Source organism: Myotis lucifugus, unplaced genomic scaffold (genome assembly GCF_000147115.1).
Source record: "Myotis lucifugus unplaced genomic scaffold, Myoluc2.0 scaffold_106, whole genome shotgun sequence".
In the NCBI taxonomy this organism is placed as follows: Eukaryota; Metazoa; Chordata; class Mammalia; order Chiroptera; family Vespertilionidae; genus Myotis; species Myotis lucifugus.
The window spans coordinates 884,229-902,828 of record NW_005871154.1 but is presented as its reverse complement, the minus strand read 5'-3'; the positions used below and the strand labels follow the sequence as shown (position 1 = coordinate 902,828).

Genomic DNA, 18,600 nt, shown 5'->3' with positions numbered 1-18,600 from the left:
TTAATGAGTTCTAAGGTGTTTTAGAGGGATCTTCGTGACAGCGGGCAAAAGGACAGTGCCCGGGAAGAAGACGGCTAGCAGCAGTGGACAGGGTTTTAGCCCTATAGCCCCACTTACACCACAGGAGCTGCACTTTTATCTCCTGTGAATGAATACTGGGCTTTAATATACAATCAGTGTTTACTAAATTCCCCTGATTACAAAACAACATCCCTGTTTTAATTTTTCTGAGCCTTACTAAGTTTATGGTTAACAGTGAGACTCTCATTTTAAATTTTACTTTGTGTTGCTACCCAAATTTTTGTTTAGTCTATTAAACAAAAATTCCCTTTCTCCTTGGTTTGTGGATCTCATTTCGACTTTATGTAAGTCTTACATATAATTGTAACTCCAGAATATGTGAAGATGCTTCTCTGTCTTTATTGTAGCAGGCATATAATTAACTTTTAAAAATAATTAGAACTTTTTGAAATTCAAAAGGCAGAAACTTCACAGGAATGAACTTAGATGAAAAGGGAATTTACTGGTTTATAAATTCAAGGAAAGGCAGAAATTGGGCTGACACTGAGGGACAGGGAGAAGCCGGGAACTAAGCACCCTAAAGACAGCCTCTCTCCTTCTCTGACTCTGGCTCTGGTCTCTGCTTTTGGGAGTGTGCTGCCTTCTTCCTGTCTTCCACATGTTGAGTGTGTTATCAGCTCCTGAGCCATGGACTCTCAATCACAGCACAGTGAATCCTGAGTAATGATTATGATTGGCCCATCTTAAGTCAATGGTCCACCGCATATGAACTGCCTATCACGGAGGAAATGGGTCATAAAGGAAGGTTATAGTTCCTGCATCAGCAAGGGTGGACAGGTGGAGAGAGGGAGCAGATCTAGTTTCAAATATCCAAGGCTTAAGTAAGTTAATGTACTGCTCAAATAACAGTCTTGGTATGTTGTCCAGTTTCCACTTCATAATTTCAGGAACCAGAGCCACTCCTTTCTTGTAGTTCCCCAAGACCTAGGGTTTAACTTGGACCACGTGATCCATGATGGCTCTCCAAGACACTAACCACAATCCAGCTAAAGAAGCAACAATAAAGAGGCATGCCATTTCTTTTTAAGGAAACTACCCCAAAGTTGCACATATTACTTTTGCTCAACACTTGAGTCACGTAGCCATAATCTGCTGCAGGGTGAAGCCCAATGTGCACTCTTCTTTCCTTTGTATTACAAAATGGATGTAGAATATGTTAGATTATCTGATAAACAGTGATGGGTACTTTAAAATCAAACAAAAGGATACCATACATTATTGCCTTCCAGGAATAATAATGTAAGAAAGGAAATGTAATCATAGCATAATACTTGGTTCAACTTATGAATAATACCTAAATACTAAAAATAATAAAAATCATGATTTTGTTATATTGAAAAGATCAAAAAAAGAAGTTGTAAGAGAAGCATCGAACAGACCGACAAACATCAGAGGGAAGGCAGGGGAGGGTGGGAAGGGGGTCTAAGAGATCAATCAAAGGACTTGTATGCATGCATATAAGCCTAACCAATGGACACAGACAGTAGGGGGGTAAGGGCATGTGCTCGGGGGTGGGAGCGGGTGGGGAGAGGTCAATGGGGAAAAAGAAGGCATATGTAGATATGTCTTCACAATGAAGAATTTAAAATTTTAAAAAAAGTTGTAAGAGAACCAAACTCATTATTTACATTTGAGGAATTCCAGAGATAAACTTAATAATTAAGAGATAGCAATATTTGCTGTTATTTAGAAATTGGGAGACAAATACTAGAATAATAGCTTGAGTTTTAGTAAACTGTCTTGGGGCCAGGCACTGTGTAATTTACAGATTATATATTATCTATATACTCTAAAACATTCCAACAAGGTGATATTATTGTTTTCCTATTTTCCTGATGAAGACACTAAGGCAGTGGTTCTCAACCTTCTGGCCCTTTCAATACAGTTCCTCATGTTGTGACCCAACCATAAAATTATTTTCGTTGCTACTTCATAACTGTAATGTTGCTACTGTTATGAATCATAATGTAAATATCTGATATGTAGGATGGTCTTAGGCGACCCCTGTGAAAGGGTCGTTCAACCGCCAAAGGGGTCGCGACCCACAGGTTGAGAACCCCTGCATTAAGGTCTAGGAATATTAGGTATAACCTCCTTAAGCTCTTACAGCTGATAAGTATCAGGGCTGACTTTCAAACTCAAACATCTGACTCCAAAGTATTATGCAAGGATGATGATGATGGTGGTGGTGGTGGCAGTTTGGTGGTGGTGATGGTGATGGTGGTGATGACCACAATAATTGTAAAACATTGAATGCCTTTCTATTTCAGATCCAGACTTTTTTCAAGACTACATTAAGCCCTACTTAGAACAAGCAAGGCAGATCTGGCCATGGCTCACTGGGGCGGCTGTAGTGGGGTCTGTCCTCACGGCTGTGCTGGGAGGGCTCATTGGCCTGTTGTGTCGTCATCATCGTCAAAAGAGAAAGCAGCTATCTGAAGAACAGCAGCCACTCCTCATGGAAAAGGAGGATTACCACAGTGTGTTGTACCAGAGCCATTTATAAAAGGCTTAGACACTAGAGTAGGGCCAGAAAGCCAGACCTCTCTCTGATTCAAATGCTGTTCAAGTCCCCAGGGCCTGTCCCCACAGAAATCCCTGGTATTTGCCTGTGAAGACCATTATCAGAATTGTAATCTAATACAAAGTGAACCCCTCTTCTATCTCAGATAGAACACACCCATGCTGGCCTTGCTGGTTTTTGTTCATCCTTTTGACAATTTCCCTCAAGCCCCATATTTTCAAGGAAAGAATGCTATTTGGTCATTCGTAACTGTTACTTGTATCTGGATAAACTTATAAAATGTGGGAATCCTTTTAATTCTTTCCTTCTCATTGTTTAATGGTGTTTCTTTTTTATTGTATTTGGCTTTAATAAAATAGTAACAAATTTATACTGAGTTCTTTGAGCTTGAGAAGGGCATTTTTATTTTTCTCAGGAAGCATAATGTTTCCCTTACATTTTATAGTCCTGCTCCAAAATGTTTATAAACATTAAATATAAAACAACCTTCCACTCTTTCCTGCCATAGTCCTGACTATACTTTTGAAGGTCACTGAAAACAAGGGCCTTGCCCTTCAACAGATCTGGCTATGTGCCTGTCTCAAAATGTGCTCGTTAAATATGTTGACAGTGTAAGAGACAGTAGATAGGCATAAGCAGAGAAGGAACAATAGGCCAAGTACACAAGGTCACCAGGGCAGAAATTCCTAGGCATCTGGCAACTAGCAAAATTGGAAAGCTAAGACCTCTCCCCCAGGTGACCTTCCTCCCCTGGCATACTTCTCATCACGCAGTTCAGACCCCTGACCTTTCATCTCACTGGTCATGTGATTCAGACTCTTCCCTGACCTTTCCTCCCCTAGCATGTGGCTAATCATGTGATAGACCCATTAGAAGAGGAACAAGGAGCCCAAAGAATAGCCTCATAGGATTCCCATAAAAGCCCTTGCATGATTACTCCCTTAAGCACTAAATCCTCAGAACAATGAGGTTCTGATCTGCATCAAGTAATTTTAAGAACAAAGCCTCTGGTCTGTTGACCACAGAGACAGAGTTTTAGACAAACTAGAGAGAACATATAGACCTCAGTTGTGTTTTAGCTCCAGTTCCAAAAAAGCAGCAAAACCAGAGAAAGTGACACCATGGCTGACATCAGGGCCACATGCAAAGACTAATGACCCTTTACCCTAGTGCCAACCAATCAGTAGAGACCAGGACCCTGAGAAAATACACCTGAAAAACGGATATTTCATTGAGATGCTCCTCTGGGACCTCCCGTCAGATCCCCACCTTTAGAGAAAGGATAAAAACCCTCAGAGGAGGACCAGTGCTAGATCTTGCTCTCTCTGGAGAACCCCTGTGCCTTTCCCCATTCTTCCCAGCAAGTACCTTTACTCTCTTCCTCCTAAGCTTTGTTTTTACAAAGTATCTTGAATATAATCCACTCAAGGAATTTTCATGATCACTGACAGGAATCTGTATAAAGTCATTCTTTTCTCTATCATGAGGCAATTCCCCCCTTTATCACTGCACTTCAACAGAGAATACTGTTTTGTTTCTACAGAGGAGGGGTGGGGAACCTTTTTTCTGCCAAGGGCCATTTGAATAGTTATAATATTACTAGAGACCCAGTGCACGATATTCATGAACTGGGGAGTGTGGGAGTCCCTCAGCCCGACCTGCACCCTCTCCAATCTGGGAGCCTTCAGGGGGGCCCTCTCCAATCCGGGAGTTTCTGTCTGTCTTTGCAATCATATGAGCAAATTGTCTGAGACCCCGACTCAGTTTGGTTTGTTGCTCACAGAATAATAAAGGCTTTTTTTTTTCTTTGCTTCATTGGTGGAGATTTCCTGGAAGTTTTAGGATATCTTCCCTTTAATTCTTCCTAGACACTCTGATTTTATTTATGTCTCTCACCTTTGCTTTCCCTCCATCCCCCACCGCAACAGTAACTTGTTCCAGGTTCACTTTGCTCTAGTGTCTAAATACAGTGGTGGTTCTCAACCTTCTGGCCCTTTAAATACAGTTCCTCATGTTGTGACCCAACCATAAAATTATTTTCATTGCTACTTCATAACTATAATGTTGCTACTGTTATGAATCGTAATGTAAATATCTGATGTGCAGGATGGTCTTAGGAGACCCCTGTGAAAGGGTTGTTCGACCACCAAAGGAGTCGAGACCACAGGTTGAGAACTGCTGCTCTAGGAGATCCGTCTGCCACCAGAACTACGATTCCCAGCATTCCTGGTGCTCCCCACACTCTGGGCTTCCACTTCCGGACCTGGGGCTGCCACCAGAACTACTATTCCCAGAATTCCTGGTGCTCCCTGTGCTCTTGGTTTTCTCTTCCTGCTCTGTCTTCATCCCATGGCCTCCCACTCTGCCAAGTCCTCCAAGCTGCCAGCTCTCCCTCTCTGCTCTCCATCTGGTGGCTTGGGGAGCCAAGTTCCCCAAGCTGCTCCATTCTCCGCTGGCTCTCCCACTCTGCTCTTCACCTGGCAGCTTAGGGGGAGTACTGAGGGAGCCACGTTTCCCCCAAGCCACCGGCTCTCCCACTCTGCTCTCCACCAGGCGCCTGTGTATGCAAATTAATCCACCACCTTTGTTGGGTTAATTTGCATACTCACTCCTGATTGGCTGGTGAGCGTAGTGGAGGGACAGTCAATTTACATGTTTCTCTTTTATTATATAGGATTCTCAGGCCATAGAAAATTATCAACTTCAAAATTAGTCTGCTTCGGTCAAACATTTAATTAATTCACCCCTAATGCCTTGGCAGGACCAGACCAAATGATTTCAGGGGCTGGACATTCCCACCCCGGCTATAGATGCTCAAAATAACAGGTGTAGGAGCAATCTACAATAATGAAAACGTGATATGCTAATTAGACCGGAGAGCCAAACGACCTTCCGGATGTCCTTCCAGACGACCTTTCGGATGAAGCCAGGGCTTCATGTGAGGGCCAAACCCCTTGCATGAATTTCATGCATCGGGCCTCTAGTATTTGTTATAAAAGCACCACCGCGTTTGATACCTTGGTTTCCTCAAGGAGGTACCAAAATTACATGGCTGATATTTCAAGACACCTGAAAGTTTTATTTAATTCTAATTAACATTATATTCTGTGGCATTGTTTTATAATATGGCTTTTATAAACTGATCCATTTTCGACTCTGCCCTTTTGCACATTATAAGTCACATTTTGTCACAGAGAAAGAAATAAGCAGCTGCCACTTTTTTGTTCCTCGTTCTGTGATTTACATAAAAAAAGGATTTTTGTACCCAACCTTTCCAACACATCAAATATATAATTCTCCATCTGTAAAAATAAATATGTGATGGGTACAAGTCATTTCAGCCACTGTCTCTAGCATCCTGACAAGTGGCATTGATTGTGAATGCTTTAAAATAGCCTTTTCTTTGTTTATATGGGCTTTGATTTGTAGCAACCCTTTTCTTTGTCACCATAAAAGGGCCTCATTGGGGCCACCTATTGTGAGCCTGTGCTATTTTGGAGGATGTATCAGGAGAACAAAGTTCCACTCCCCTTCTGATTAAACTTCTGAAAGTTGCTGAAATGCAAGTAAAAATCGCTTTTTGCTTGTTTGTTTTAATTTTATGATGCTTATTTTTAAAAGCCTTTGCTAGTTTGTACAAAATAAAAGAAGATAAAATTGCCCCTGGCATCCACTGGAGACCTTAAGGCAGTGGTTCTCAACCTTCTGGCCCTTTAAATACAGTTCCTCATGTTGTGACCCAACCATAAAATTATTTTGTTGCTACTTCATAACTGTAATGTTGCTACTGTTATGAATCATAATGTAAATATCTGATATGCAGGATGGTCTCATGCGAACCCTGTGAAAGGGTCGTTCGACCGCTAAAGAGGTTATGACCCACAGGTTGAGAACCGCTGCCTTGAGGACTTCCAAATCATTAAACTATAACTTTTAAATAGGAATAGTTTAGAATCGTCTTTTAAATAAAAGCATTATTAAAACTCTATATAGTCCATGTTTACCTAATTGTTTTGTGCCTTGCTTTCTTACTGGTAGTATAAGAAATTAGTCATATGACTTCATGTTTATCTACCAATTCTTGTAGGTTTCACAATCATAATCATACAGTTTTCTAATTCTGTATTTAAAAATAAATAACAAAGATGTTACAAGATAGTGACTGGTTATGATGCTCCAAGAACTGTACTAAGTGCTTCATGTACATGTAAACTTATTTAATCTTCATATTATTGATATGAAAATAAGTATTATTTTTGTGTATTCATATGAGGAGCCTGTGGCTTCCATAGGAGATGTACTTTACCCAGGCTTACATGTCTGTTCAGTAGTTTAGGTAATTGAGGTGGGATTTGAGTCCAGTGTCTCTTAGATGATTCATAATTATAAATTTCATTATTGTTTGTATTCAATTATGTTGATGTGTCATAACTTACCAGGTTCTTGCTACTAGATAGTTAGGCTTTACCTAGCTTTTAAGTTATGTTTAGTGTTATAAGGAATATCTTGGTACATTTGGCATCTGATTTCTCTTAAATTATTTTCCAGTGGTATGATCTCTGAGTCAAAGCATATAAATAATTTTATGGTTTTTCTAATGAATTTCCACAGTGCTTTTGAAAAGGGTTGGGTGGATTTAAAAAATGCAAAGAAAATTCTAAAAATAAGACATCAAAAGGAATAAAGAAGAAAACAAAAAGATGAAGAAGACTTGCAATTCTCTTTGAGAGGAGCTGAAGACCCTAATTGGAGCTTGAAATAGTGCTTCCTCTCATAAAATATATAGTTTTCAAATTAAAACCTTTATTTGCTGGATACTTTTCCCCTCACTAAAATTAGAAGGAAAAGCCATCCTAGAGAGATAGGGAATAACACGAATATAAATTGGTCCCAAAAGAAGATATTTTCAGAAATGTGTACACCTTGGCTAGGTAAAGAGGTATGTGCGCCTCAAGAATAATGCAGAAATAAAAACAGCAAAACCAGAAATCCACCCGCAGGGCATCAAAAACAGTGTGAATCAAAGCAGAGTCGGGTTCAGCTGATGGGATACACAGAGACCACGTGACAGGGGTCTGGAAGGCAGGGAAGGCCCTGAAAACACAGCCCGAGACCAGTTTGAACACCTTGTTTGTATCGCTTTTTGAACAAAAACTGCACTCTGCTTGGGATCTGGCCAGTCTTCCTTATCAGATCATGTCATTTTTAACGCTCTTGCCAGGGTAATTGTAAAGAATGAATGTGTTTGTGTCCGTGTACATGTGTTTGGAAATAAAGTACAGAAAGACTAACATTTTCCCACCTTTCTCCAATATCAAAGGAACTTTGCTGCTGATTGTATTATTGCTACTGAAGTAAATTACCACAAACACAGTGGCATAAACGACACGGATTTATCTTGTAATTCAATAAACCAGAAGCCCCATATGGGTCCCATTGAGCTAAAATCCCGGCCGCATTAGTTGTGGTTTTTGGGGGAGACGCTAGGGAAGAATTAATTTCCTTACCTTTTCTAGCTCCTAGAGACATTCAGTAGGTCCTCCAACAACACTGTTTCATTCCATCTCGTTTCATTATAATGATGATGAGGAAAAAGACCGACTCGCAGCCGGGTCACTGCCTCTATGGAGTTTGCACGTTCTCCCCATGTCTGCGTGGGTTTCCTCCGCGTCCACCGGTTTCCTCCCACATCCCCAAGATGCGCCCAGGAGGTGAACCAGCGCGTCCACACTGTCCGGGTCTGAGCGAGCGTGGCCCACGGGAGTGCGCCCTGAGATGGAAGGGCCTCTGTCCAGGGCGGGCTCCCGCCTTGCACCCTGAGCTGCTGGGAGAGGCCGGGCGACCCACGTGACCCGGAACTGGGCCAAGCTGATTGGAAAAGAATTATCTTGTTTTTATAAACCTTTCTTAAATGTATGTGCAGCTCACATTTATTTTAATGTCTAATGTTAGAAGTGTTGTAGGTCTTTATTTAAAAAGTTGGTGACGTTTTCGTAACCAGAAATATGCCATAGAAACATCACTCTTGTTTATATTAATTAGCCCAGGGTTCCATTGGTTTCATGCACGAAGTTTCTCTTAAAGCCGCAGATTACAAGAATCTCTGGAAGATGTTAAGTGAGGACTTAAAGTGCATTCCTTGTCTTGTGGCCTCTCTCCATCTTCAAACACTGGAATGTTGTTTTGCTCTCATCATTCTTTTGTAGTCACATCTCTCTGTGACTGACTACAGGCAGGGAGATTATCTGCTTTCACACATTCATGTTTCAACTTACCTGGTGCTCCTGCAGACTCCATCTCAAAGTCCTTACCTTTAACCATATCTGAAAAGCTCCTTTGCCATGGAAGGACATATAGTCATAGGTTCTGGGGATTAAGACAGGTACATTTTTGGGACGGGTGTACGGAGAGCTTATTCTGCCTATAATACTGATTTAAAAACTAACAAGGAAAATTGGCCAGGTGATAAAGTACTCTTAATGGGAGGTTAGCACAGCACAGGCTGTGATATTAAGTACATTAAAGATATACAAAAACCTTCAACATATGGGGGATCTGAAGTCAGACTTGATGAATTTGATTTCTGGCTCAATCTCTCATTAACTGTATGACCTTGTCTGAATTATTTTACCTCTCTGTTCCTCAGTTTTCTCATTTTTAAAATGTAAATAAAAATAGCACTTTGCTCAACATATTCTAAAGAATAAATGCAAAGCATTTACAATAGTGCATAATAAGTCCTCGGTAACTGTGAGTTAATAACTTTTCATAGAGCAGATTAAATTACCATAAATTAACTGTGTTTTAAAAAAAGAGAGATGAAAATATAACCTTATATTTTGTGTATGCTAAATCGTTTTGCATTATCTTGAATATTAATATAAAACTAGAGGCCTGGTGCACAGATTCATGTACTGGTCCCTTGGCCTGGCCTGCAGGGATCAGGCTGAAACCAGCTCTCTGACATCCCCTAAGGGGTCCTGGATTGCGAGAGGGCACAGGCCAGGCCGAGGGACCCCACCAGTGCAGGATTGGGGCCAGGGAGGGACTGCAGAAGGGCTCCAGGGTGTGTCCAGCCTGTCTCATCCAGTCCTGATCAGCCAGACCCCAGCAGGAAGCTAACCTATCGGGTCAGAACATCTGCCTCCTGGTGGTCAGTACGTGTCATAGCAACTGGTTGAATGGTTGAAGGAAGGGTCAGACACTTAGCATATTAGGCTTTTATTATATAGGATAACTATGTTCCCAGTTTATGTCAAATAAGGAGCCACTCCGTGTTCTTGTTTCAATTCTGGCACTGTAATCAAGTATCCTTTTCATGGTCTGATAGTGCCACATTTTTTGCTTGTTTGTGCTTTTTGCTGGTGATTTCACAGTTTAAACTGGCCCCCAAGTGCAACAAGGCTGTGATTTGCCTTATGAAGAGCATACATGTGTTGGAGGTGGTTCTATAACAGGTGATCTGAGGCACGTAAGAATCTAATTGAGAGCAATGGCTCAGTATTTACTAATTCAGTGTGTGACATCTTTATAGAACAAAACTATGAGAGAGAGAGAGAGAGAGAGAGAGAGAGAGAGAATCACTTCTTATGTTCATAAAATCTACCTATAAGCCTACCATAAAGACACTTGGTTCTGCAGTATGTGCTTTGATGAATAGCTACAGTGACCATGACTGTACACATACATTGACCTGTGGCTGGGCAGGGCCAGTGTCTGGGTGACTTCCCTAAACCCTGAGACAAAGGAAAACTCCAAACCAAAGATAGTAGGAGTTGAATGGGAAACAGACAGAAGCAAAGCCTGGGTTAATCCAAAGACCCAAATAAATAGGCCGTGCTAAGTGTAGCATAGGACCTGGGAGTTCTTAGGTCTATAGCTGGGCTTGAAAAAACAGGAAGAACAAACAAAAAACATGCCTGAGAGGCCTGACAAAGGTTCCAGGTTAAAGCGTTTACTAATCACAGTATGCCTTCAGAGAATGGCTGTGGCGCCCTGCTGCCTGCTGATCCAATTTGGAGCAGAGCAGCCTTATATTGTTTTCATCTGCTTTGGGAGACCAAAATTTGTTGTTTTCCCCTCCTCCTAAGTATCCCATTAGAGCAGTGGTTCTCAACCTTGGCTGCACATTAGAATCACCCAGGAATCTTTTTAAAATCCTGATTTCTGGGCCTCATCCTCCAGAAATTCTGTTTCTTTGTTATGGGGTGAGGTCACAACATTAGTAACAAAGAAACAGAATTTCCGGAGGATGAGGCCCAGAAATCAGGATTTTAAAAAGATTCCCGGGTGATTCTAATGTGCAGTCAAGGTTGAGAACCACTGCATTAGAGATTTAAAATAAATAATTAACCATTTCTCACCACCACCACAAAAGAAACTCAAGGCAAATAGGTATTTAAAAAACTTGAAATCTGAATGTTGATGAATCCAAACCTCCCCAACAAAATTGTTTGTCAAAACGAACCTGAAATTTAATTTCAGAAATCACCTTGTCAAAATGCAGGCAAGGTTTGAAAAATCTGCCATAATTAACAGTCGCTTTAAGTCAAAAAGTACTTGTCACAATACCTTGGGTCTGTATTTGAAATGCAAAACCAAGTTTTGGGTGTTTTTTGAAAAAACTATTTTATTATGTATCTGTTTGTTTTTTCAACATCATTTTTTAAAATCATCACCTGAGGGTATTTTTCCATTGATTTTTAGAGAGAATAGAAGAGAAAGGGAAAGAGAGAGAGAAATATCGATGTGAGAGAAACATTGACTGGTTGCCTCCTGCACTCGCCCTGGAGCCTGCAATGGAGGCAATGTGCCCTTGACCGGAACCAAACCTGGGACCCTTCAGTCCGCAGGCCAACGCTCTAGCCACTGAGCCAAACTGGCAGGGCTTGGGTGTTTGTTTACATCTCCCAGTTGATGACACCTTTACCAGCAAGCTGCAAAGAGGGCCTCTGCAACACAAGCCACTTAAAGAGATTTCTTGCAGGTTTCATTGCCCAATAAAATGTCTGATGAGAAACTTTTACTGTCATACATTTTCATATTTCTGAGCTGTGGAAAGCATTCCTGACAGCCGGGTAATCAATATGAATTACAGGAACTTTGAGTCTTCAGATTGATATATTGCCCTTGATTTGTGCAACCCCCCAAAACATTTTTCCCAATTATCTTTTGTGTTCTTCCCGCACTGGCTGCTGCTGCTGAGTATTTTTACAACACTAATGCTATTAAAGCATGCACTCAGGACCCCACTGTGACACAAAGCAAATAATGCACAGAGGAAATAAATGCAAGCTCATAACTGTTAATATTGCCTTTCAAATGCATTTGAACTTGACCTGTTGAAATGTCCATTAGAGAACGCACGACAGCTTTGTAAACCACGGGAGGCAAGACACCATCTCAGGAAAGCAGATTCTTTGAAAATAAATCACTTGAAGGACTGCGGTGTGGTAGGAACTGATTGAGAGCAATGCAGAACCAGATAGTGAAGTAACCTGCTTAAACCCTATAAGCAAGTCAGCACTTCTAAAAGCTCTATAAATTAAAGCACTGCGGCATGATTTGACCTATGAATGATTTTTAGATTAGAGAAAACAATAAATAATAAGTTAATATAAAGAACATAGATTTAGAAACAATGCCACGATGTCTTTTACTCTAAAGGAAATACCTTTTCATCCTGCTGATGCAAGAAGGCTTTTCAATTTTGTATACCTTATTAGGTTTATCTTAGGAACTAAAAGTGACCACAATCATGTATGCTGAAGCATTTGTATTCATCCTGTTCACTATCAAATTATAGGTTTACAGCCAACACAAAAACACAAAATGGAATGACCTTTGAGAAAATTCCGGTTTATATTTTTTTCTTAAAAAAAAAAAATGCTTGTATTGATTTCAGAGAGGAAGGGAAAGGGAGAGAGAGAGAGAAACATCAATGAGAATTGGCTGCCTCCTGCACGCCCCCAATTGGAAAAAGAGCCCACAACCCAGGACTGGGAAATGAACCCAGGACCTCTTGGTCCATGGGACAGTGTTCACCCCATGGAGCCACACCAGCTGGCTGGTCTATATTTTTCTAATGAGAAAATCATAGTTTTCAGATGGTACTGAAACACAGGTCTCCAGGACAGAACATATGGCAAACTGCTCATATCCTGCCTATGTAAATGTCAGATAAAGCAGCTGTTCTACTATTATTCTTTACTGTGTAATTCACAGATTTAAAAAAAGGGAGCTGGTGATATATTGAAAAAAACAGTAAACAAAATCCCTTAAGCAGGAGTTACTACGTGCATGTAAATATTTATAATATATTCAATGTTTAGGTAAAATTGAAACCTTTTAATGATCAAGTATAAAAACTCAACATTTGGACTTCATAATGAATATATTGTATTTTATTAATTTTCTGTGCAGTAAATATGTATAATTGACATCATAAAACTGTATAAATATTTTGATGTTTTAATGGACACAATTATGAATTTTGAGAAGACCAAAAAGCAAACCAAAATCCCAAATTCAGGGTATTAAATTTAAAGATTAGAATTATTTAATTCCCAATGATAAATACAGTTGAAAATTATAAGAGTGTTGACATGCTTGGATTTAGACCACTTTCAAAATTTTTCAAAATAACATCTTTAAAAAAAATTACTTGTTAAATGTCTTCATATGAAAGTCTAGTGTAATCATTTAGTCTTTCATTAGGATCAAAACAAGAGTAATTCAAAAAACAAGCAAAACAACAACACATTCATTCCCCAAACCCTGGAGAAAATTCTTGATTAGTACGGCCAAAGGTGCACAATTAGTTTACAATAAAGAACATTTTAAAGTATATTTGTCTAACCTATATTTGTTTAGCTTTTACACTGTGCTATGAGCCAAAAAGAACGAAGGTTTTCTACAGAGAATGACTTACAACAATAAAATTGCATATAAAAATAAACATACTTTTTCTAGTTCTTTTTTTCTGAATCTGAGCGCTGGCTTCCTCTCCAGCACTGTGTGCACTCACAATTCCGTTCAGCCAGACAGAAATCAACTGCACACCTGGGTGGCAGAGTGTCTCCCATTGTGATTGAGGACCACAGGTCTTCCAATTGCAAACCTGCCATGATTGAATGCTTATTATGAACGTTGGAAAGTGTCATTTCACATTATTGCAGAATGTCTTTTTCATTCAGGCAATTTTTCTTCCAATCCATGGCAAACACAATTTCTCTCTCTCTCTCTCTCTCTCTCTCTCTCTCTCTCCCTCCCTCCCTCCCTCCCTCTCTTGTTCCCCTATACACACACGTAATTTAAATATAAATATCTACAAAATAATGTGAGCTTGGATGAAAATACATAATGTAAAGTATCTTTGGAAACAGTAAGAAAAATATGAATTTCTTTTTTTCCATCTAGGAAAAACATAGCTTCCATGCAGTGCTTTTGTCTTTTCTATAATTATTTCTAGTTCTACAATATAGGCCTTAGTCTTAACTCAGTAGGCTGTCTCATAAACAGCTGCTTTTTACTCCATTAAGCTTTAAATAAGGGGGGTAAGTTATATTGCCTTCCAGCAATTCCTAGCTCAGTTCTCATAGATCAATACAGCTATCTCTCGCCACATTGGGCCTGACCAAAACCAGTGTAAGAGGAATTCAGAAGGCAGTTACACTGGACAGAACAGGCAACTTTGTTTATCAGAACCTCAGAACAGATCAGTGGTACTGATTTGTTTGTGGGCGCTTCTCTATTTGCCCAGAAAGCAATTAACTACTAACTCAATCAGTTACAATGGACTGTGACTCATAAACACCTGTACTTTTACATAACTTTTTTACTTTTACGGTGTTTTCAAAAACCCACTTAAGATTTATTTTACCTGGGAAACTTTTCTTTCTTCATCACTCCTTTCCTCCTCTCCTCCACATTCTTGCCCTACCACCTCCACGTAAGTTAGGCAGAGCTTGATGGCATTTGCCTTTTTATGCACGTGGTCTAATGCTTTGCAGGGGTGAAGGTTGCAAGTCTGATCTCTAACCCGGGATCCTGTTCACGCCACACACTGGAGGCAGCTGGATAAAATGATGACACTGGTAACCTGCCACCAACCATTCCCACATTTCAAAGTGATTTTTACTTCTCCCAACTCTGAATTTTAACCTAATTTTATGGAATAGAGAAGAAAATAAAGACACTTTCCTGCTCTGGCCATTTGGTAAGCAGATAACGGTCACCTTTAATAAACGTAATTACATCTGGTGGGCACCCAGGTATGTGGTTACAGATGCCACGCTGACTCAACAGCTGGTCTTTTCTTGAACCGGAGAGTCCCTGAGACTCTGGAGAATTAACCATGCATCACGTCAAAACACAGAGCAGGGAGTGCAACCCAGGTCACATTCCAATATATATATATGTGCGGCAAGGTATTTTACATTCCTTTAGGGCTCAGCTGGAGACGAAAGCCTGGAAGATTTAACTGCTGTCTCCCTGGCCAATGTGCTGGCTGCCATATATTTTTTAGCAGGCAAGCCCGGCTCTCATTTGATGCATTGTGGAGATCTCTCACCACTACAATAAAATATACAGCCATCCTAAATCGATAACGAGGCTCCCATGAATGTGCTGATACAGATGAACAGACACCCTGTTATGATACAACAGAGAGAATATCTGTTTCTCAGTGTCTGCATTATTAAGAAGGTTTCATCCCCTGGGTGGACGGAGAAGAGCTGAAAAGAATCTGACCTTGCCATGACAGTGTTCATGGGTGGCGTGTGCAGCGGAATGGATGCACGGCAGCCTCCGCTTCTTTATTGCCACATATATATTAGAGCGGTTTTGTAGTGCTGCTTCTCATCGGAAGGTCGGGTTGCCTCTAGGTCAACCAGCAGCTCATCAAGGCTCAACTTCTCAAAGAAGATTGTAATTCTGATGAATGCTTCTCCTGTAATTCTAGTGGCAAAGAAAACGGGAAAGGCTCTCTAAAAACAAACCAAGGGCCGTGTTGTTTTACATTTCCCCAAACCAGAGGAATAGCCAGTCTTGTCACACATTTGAGCATCTATTAAATTATGAAAAGAAAAGCATTATCATGTCCTGATGTATTAAAATAATTTTTCTGTCTTTGAGTTCCCTTTCCCCTCCTAGTTTTGCCCCTATGAGGCATTTCTTATCTTTACCAGTTCTCAAGTTGTATTTTAACTCTCTGCATTAAGATTAGGAGTGATTTTGCTATAATGTGAAATAAACGTAGAAATCTATGTTTAGATTCTATAAACAAAAATTAAAGTTTTGTATAAGGAAAAATAAAAATCTGTATGTTTACATTAAAAAAATTACTGGTCTCTATTCTAAAGCAACATTATTTAGAATGTTGATAATTTCAACTCATTCACGTGGCCTTTTTCCTGTTCTCTCTTCATGGACCCTTTGCTAAGTATCAAAATTCTACTGCATCTTTTCTTTGGAAAACTTCATCTAGCTAGCCTTGCAACTCTGTCTTCTGAGACTACTACAGAATGGAATAAAGCTGCTGGAGTAATGGAGGGGAGATGTAGACAGAAGGAATCAGTGAATTCTCACTGTCTGGGGTGGCTGAAGTAAACGCAGATCTCATTATGCTTGGTATCATTTATTTCCTGTCTCACTAGCTTACAAAAAGATGGTTCTTTTCTCCTGAATAAGAAGCATGATATGGTCCTGTGAGTAGAGAACAATAGTCATCTGTTTTAATAACAACAGTTCCCTAGGGGGTTAGAAAGTTGGTGAAGTTATGACTTTTGTCTATGAACCTAAATTTAAAAATGGCAATATTAACATTTCCTAGAAACTATATGCTATTACAAATTTCCAATACAGAATGCCGAAGAACAAAATCTTTTTAGCACAATTGTCCTGTTTTAAAACTAATATAGGAAAATAGATTTTAGTAGGCAAAAGACATGACTAATGAATTTAGAATCAGAAGATATATTGGGAAGAAGAGTGTGATTTTCTGCTATGAATCTGGAATTAACATTCACTACCTATTTTCCAGCTAGCACTAGAGTTTATAGGGAGATTCAAACTAACAGTACTACCGGTGTCTTATCAGATGTACATTTCATGGGGCAGGGAAAAGAGCCTTTCAGTAGCAGAGATTAAGAAAGCTGAGCTCCAGGTGACTCTGTGACAAACTCAGCGGATGACTTGAAGCAAGTTACCATCTTCCTTTGGGCCTTGGTTTCATTAACTACAAAATAACAGTCCTCCTAACTTCAGCATTTACGTTTCTATAATATAACTGGATATGCAAGTGTTCTAGATAGCATAAGAAAAGGGAACTGTGCCATGAGTAGCCATTGAAAATGTGTCTTATTGGCTTGTTAGAAAAATCACTGTTCAGCTGAGTTAACCACCCTTAACGAAAATAAACTTTATCTGTTTTTTTTCTTCTTTTCAATATAATGAACATCCTTTAGCATCAGCATCATCTATTGATGACAATGGTGGCCCATTTGTGTCTAGTAGCCTCTTTAACAATGCCTTATATTTTAAATCAATTACTTGCTTTGAATGCTCCAAGTAAATACTAGTGTTTTGTTTTTTTTTGGGGGGGGGGAGGGGACTATAAATAACATGGGTATATGGAGTAAATCAATTCAGACTATGCTTTGTCTACATTGCTTTTATTTCTTTGTTTTAAGAGCTTGTACAGTCACCCAACTAGCATTTAAAGCCATGATATGAAAAAACTATCAATCACTTCACATTTAACCTGAAATTTAAAAAATAAAAAATAAAAAAAACTAAGGCCCAAATTTATGTGTGTGTGTATGAATTTATTTTTATTTTATTATTATTATTCATATGTAAAACCAAAGCCTTACCTTGCATAAAGCAAGAGACTCAAGAAGATTAAATAACAATGGAAGAGCCCACAGATGTTACTCAGTGGTTGAGCATAGACCCAGGAACCAGGAATCACAGTTCAATTCCATGGTCAGTGTGGGCTGGGAGCTCATCCCCAGTGTGTGTGTGTGTGGGGGGAGGGGGTGGTTATGCAGGAGGCAGCCAATCGATGATTTTCTCTCAGCATTGATGTTTCTATCTATTTCTCCCTCTCCATTTCTCTCTGAAATCAATAAAAACATATTTTAAAAAATTATATTGGATTCTCCTACTGGGGATGTGCCCGCAACCCAGGTACATGCCCTTGACCGGAATCGAACCTGGAATCAAAGAAAATATAGGTAGAGTTTTAAAATACCTATAATGATGATAATTTTGTTCAGAGGTTTTTAAACAGGGGTCCTGGCTTTTGGAGACTGTGGGCCCCCAAGATTGTCTGTATATTTTGTATGTATGTCAGAATATTTCTTTTCACTCAAGGCCTCAAAAAGATACATTATCTAAAAAAGATTAATTGACTACTGATCTAGTCCAAATGAGAAGTCCCAGAGTGAAAAGCGATTTGCCATAGTCACACCATTAGCCAGTGAAATTGCAAGTCCCAGAACACAAATCCCTATGACTGTTCATGCTGATTTGCACTCAAATAAATGATGTTTCTAAAACTTGCATCATCTGGTGAAGAAACTCTGCCTCCTTTATTTGTTGGGAAGATAGATAAAGTAAATTTATAGAGATTTTGAGGATATCATTTCAATTTTAACATTTATTGCCACTAAACTTACTGTTTTAAGACCTGTGTGACAATAATGAGCTAAAGAGAAAGGCTCCCTCAAAACAAAACATAAATAAGTCTTCTATAGGCATTCCTGTCTATAGAAGCAAAAATTACCTATGTTAACACAACATTTGAACATCACCTGGAATTTAAAATAGGCAAAAAGGCTCATCTAGAATAGCAGACCTACTCACTCCAAAAGATTACTTCTTCTTTTGAAAAATCTTCCACCTGTTTTAGTGAAATTAGGTGTATTAATTAATCACTTCAATAAATTATGATCAGTAAAGAGTCAGTATTGCACATCAAGCCTGTACTAAAT

General features: G+C 39.5%; 1 protein-coding gene across 1 annotated transcript in view; it reads left to right on the top strand.

Moving 5' to 3' along the window:
* The window catches only part of TYR (tyrosinase), a 91,939-nt gene extending 88,958 nt beyond the window's left edge, over positions 1-2,981 (top strand). Inside the window, exon 6 of the mRNA XM_023757385.1 lies at positions 2,352-2,981. Within this exon, the coding sequence (XP_023613153.1) occupies positions 2,352-2,587 (236 nt within the window). The 3' untranslated portion in view covers positions 2,588-2,981. The remainder of the gene's footprint in view (positions 1-2,351) is intronic.
* The last annotated feature ends 15,619 nt before the right edge of the window (positions 2,982-18,600 follow it).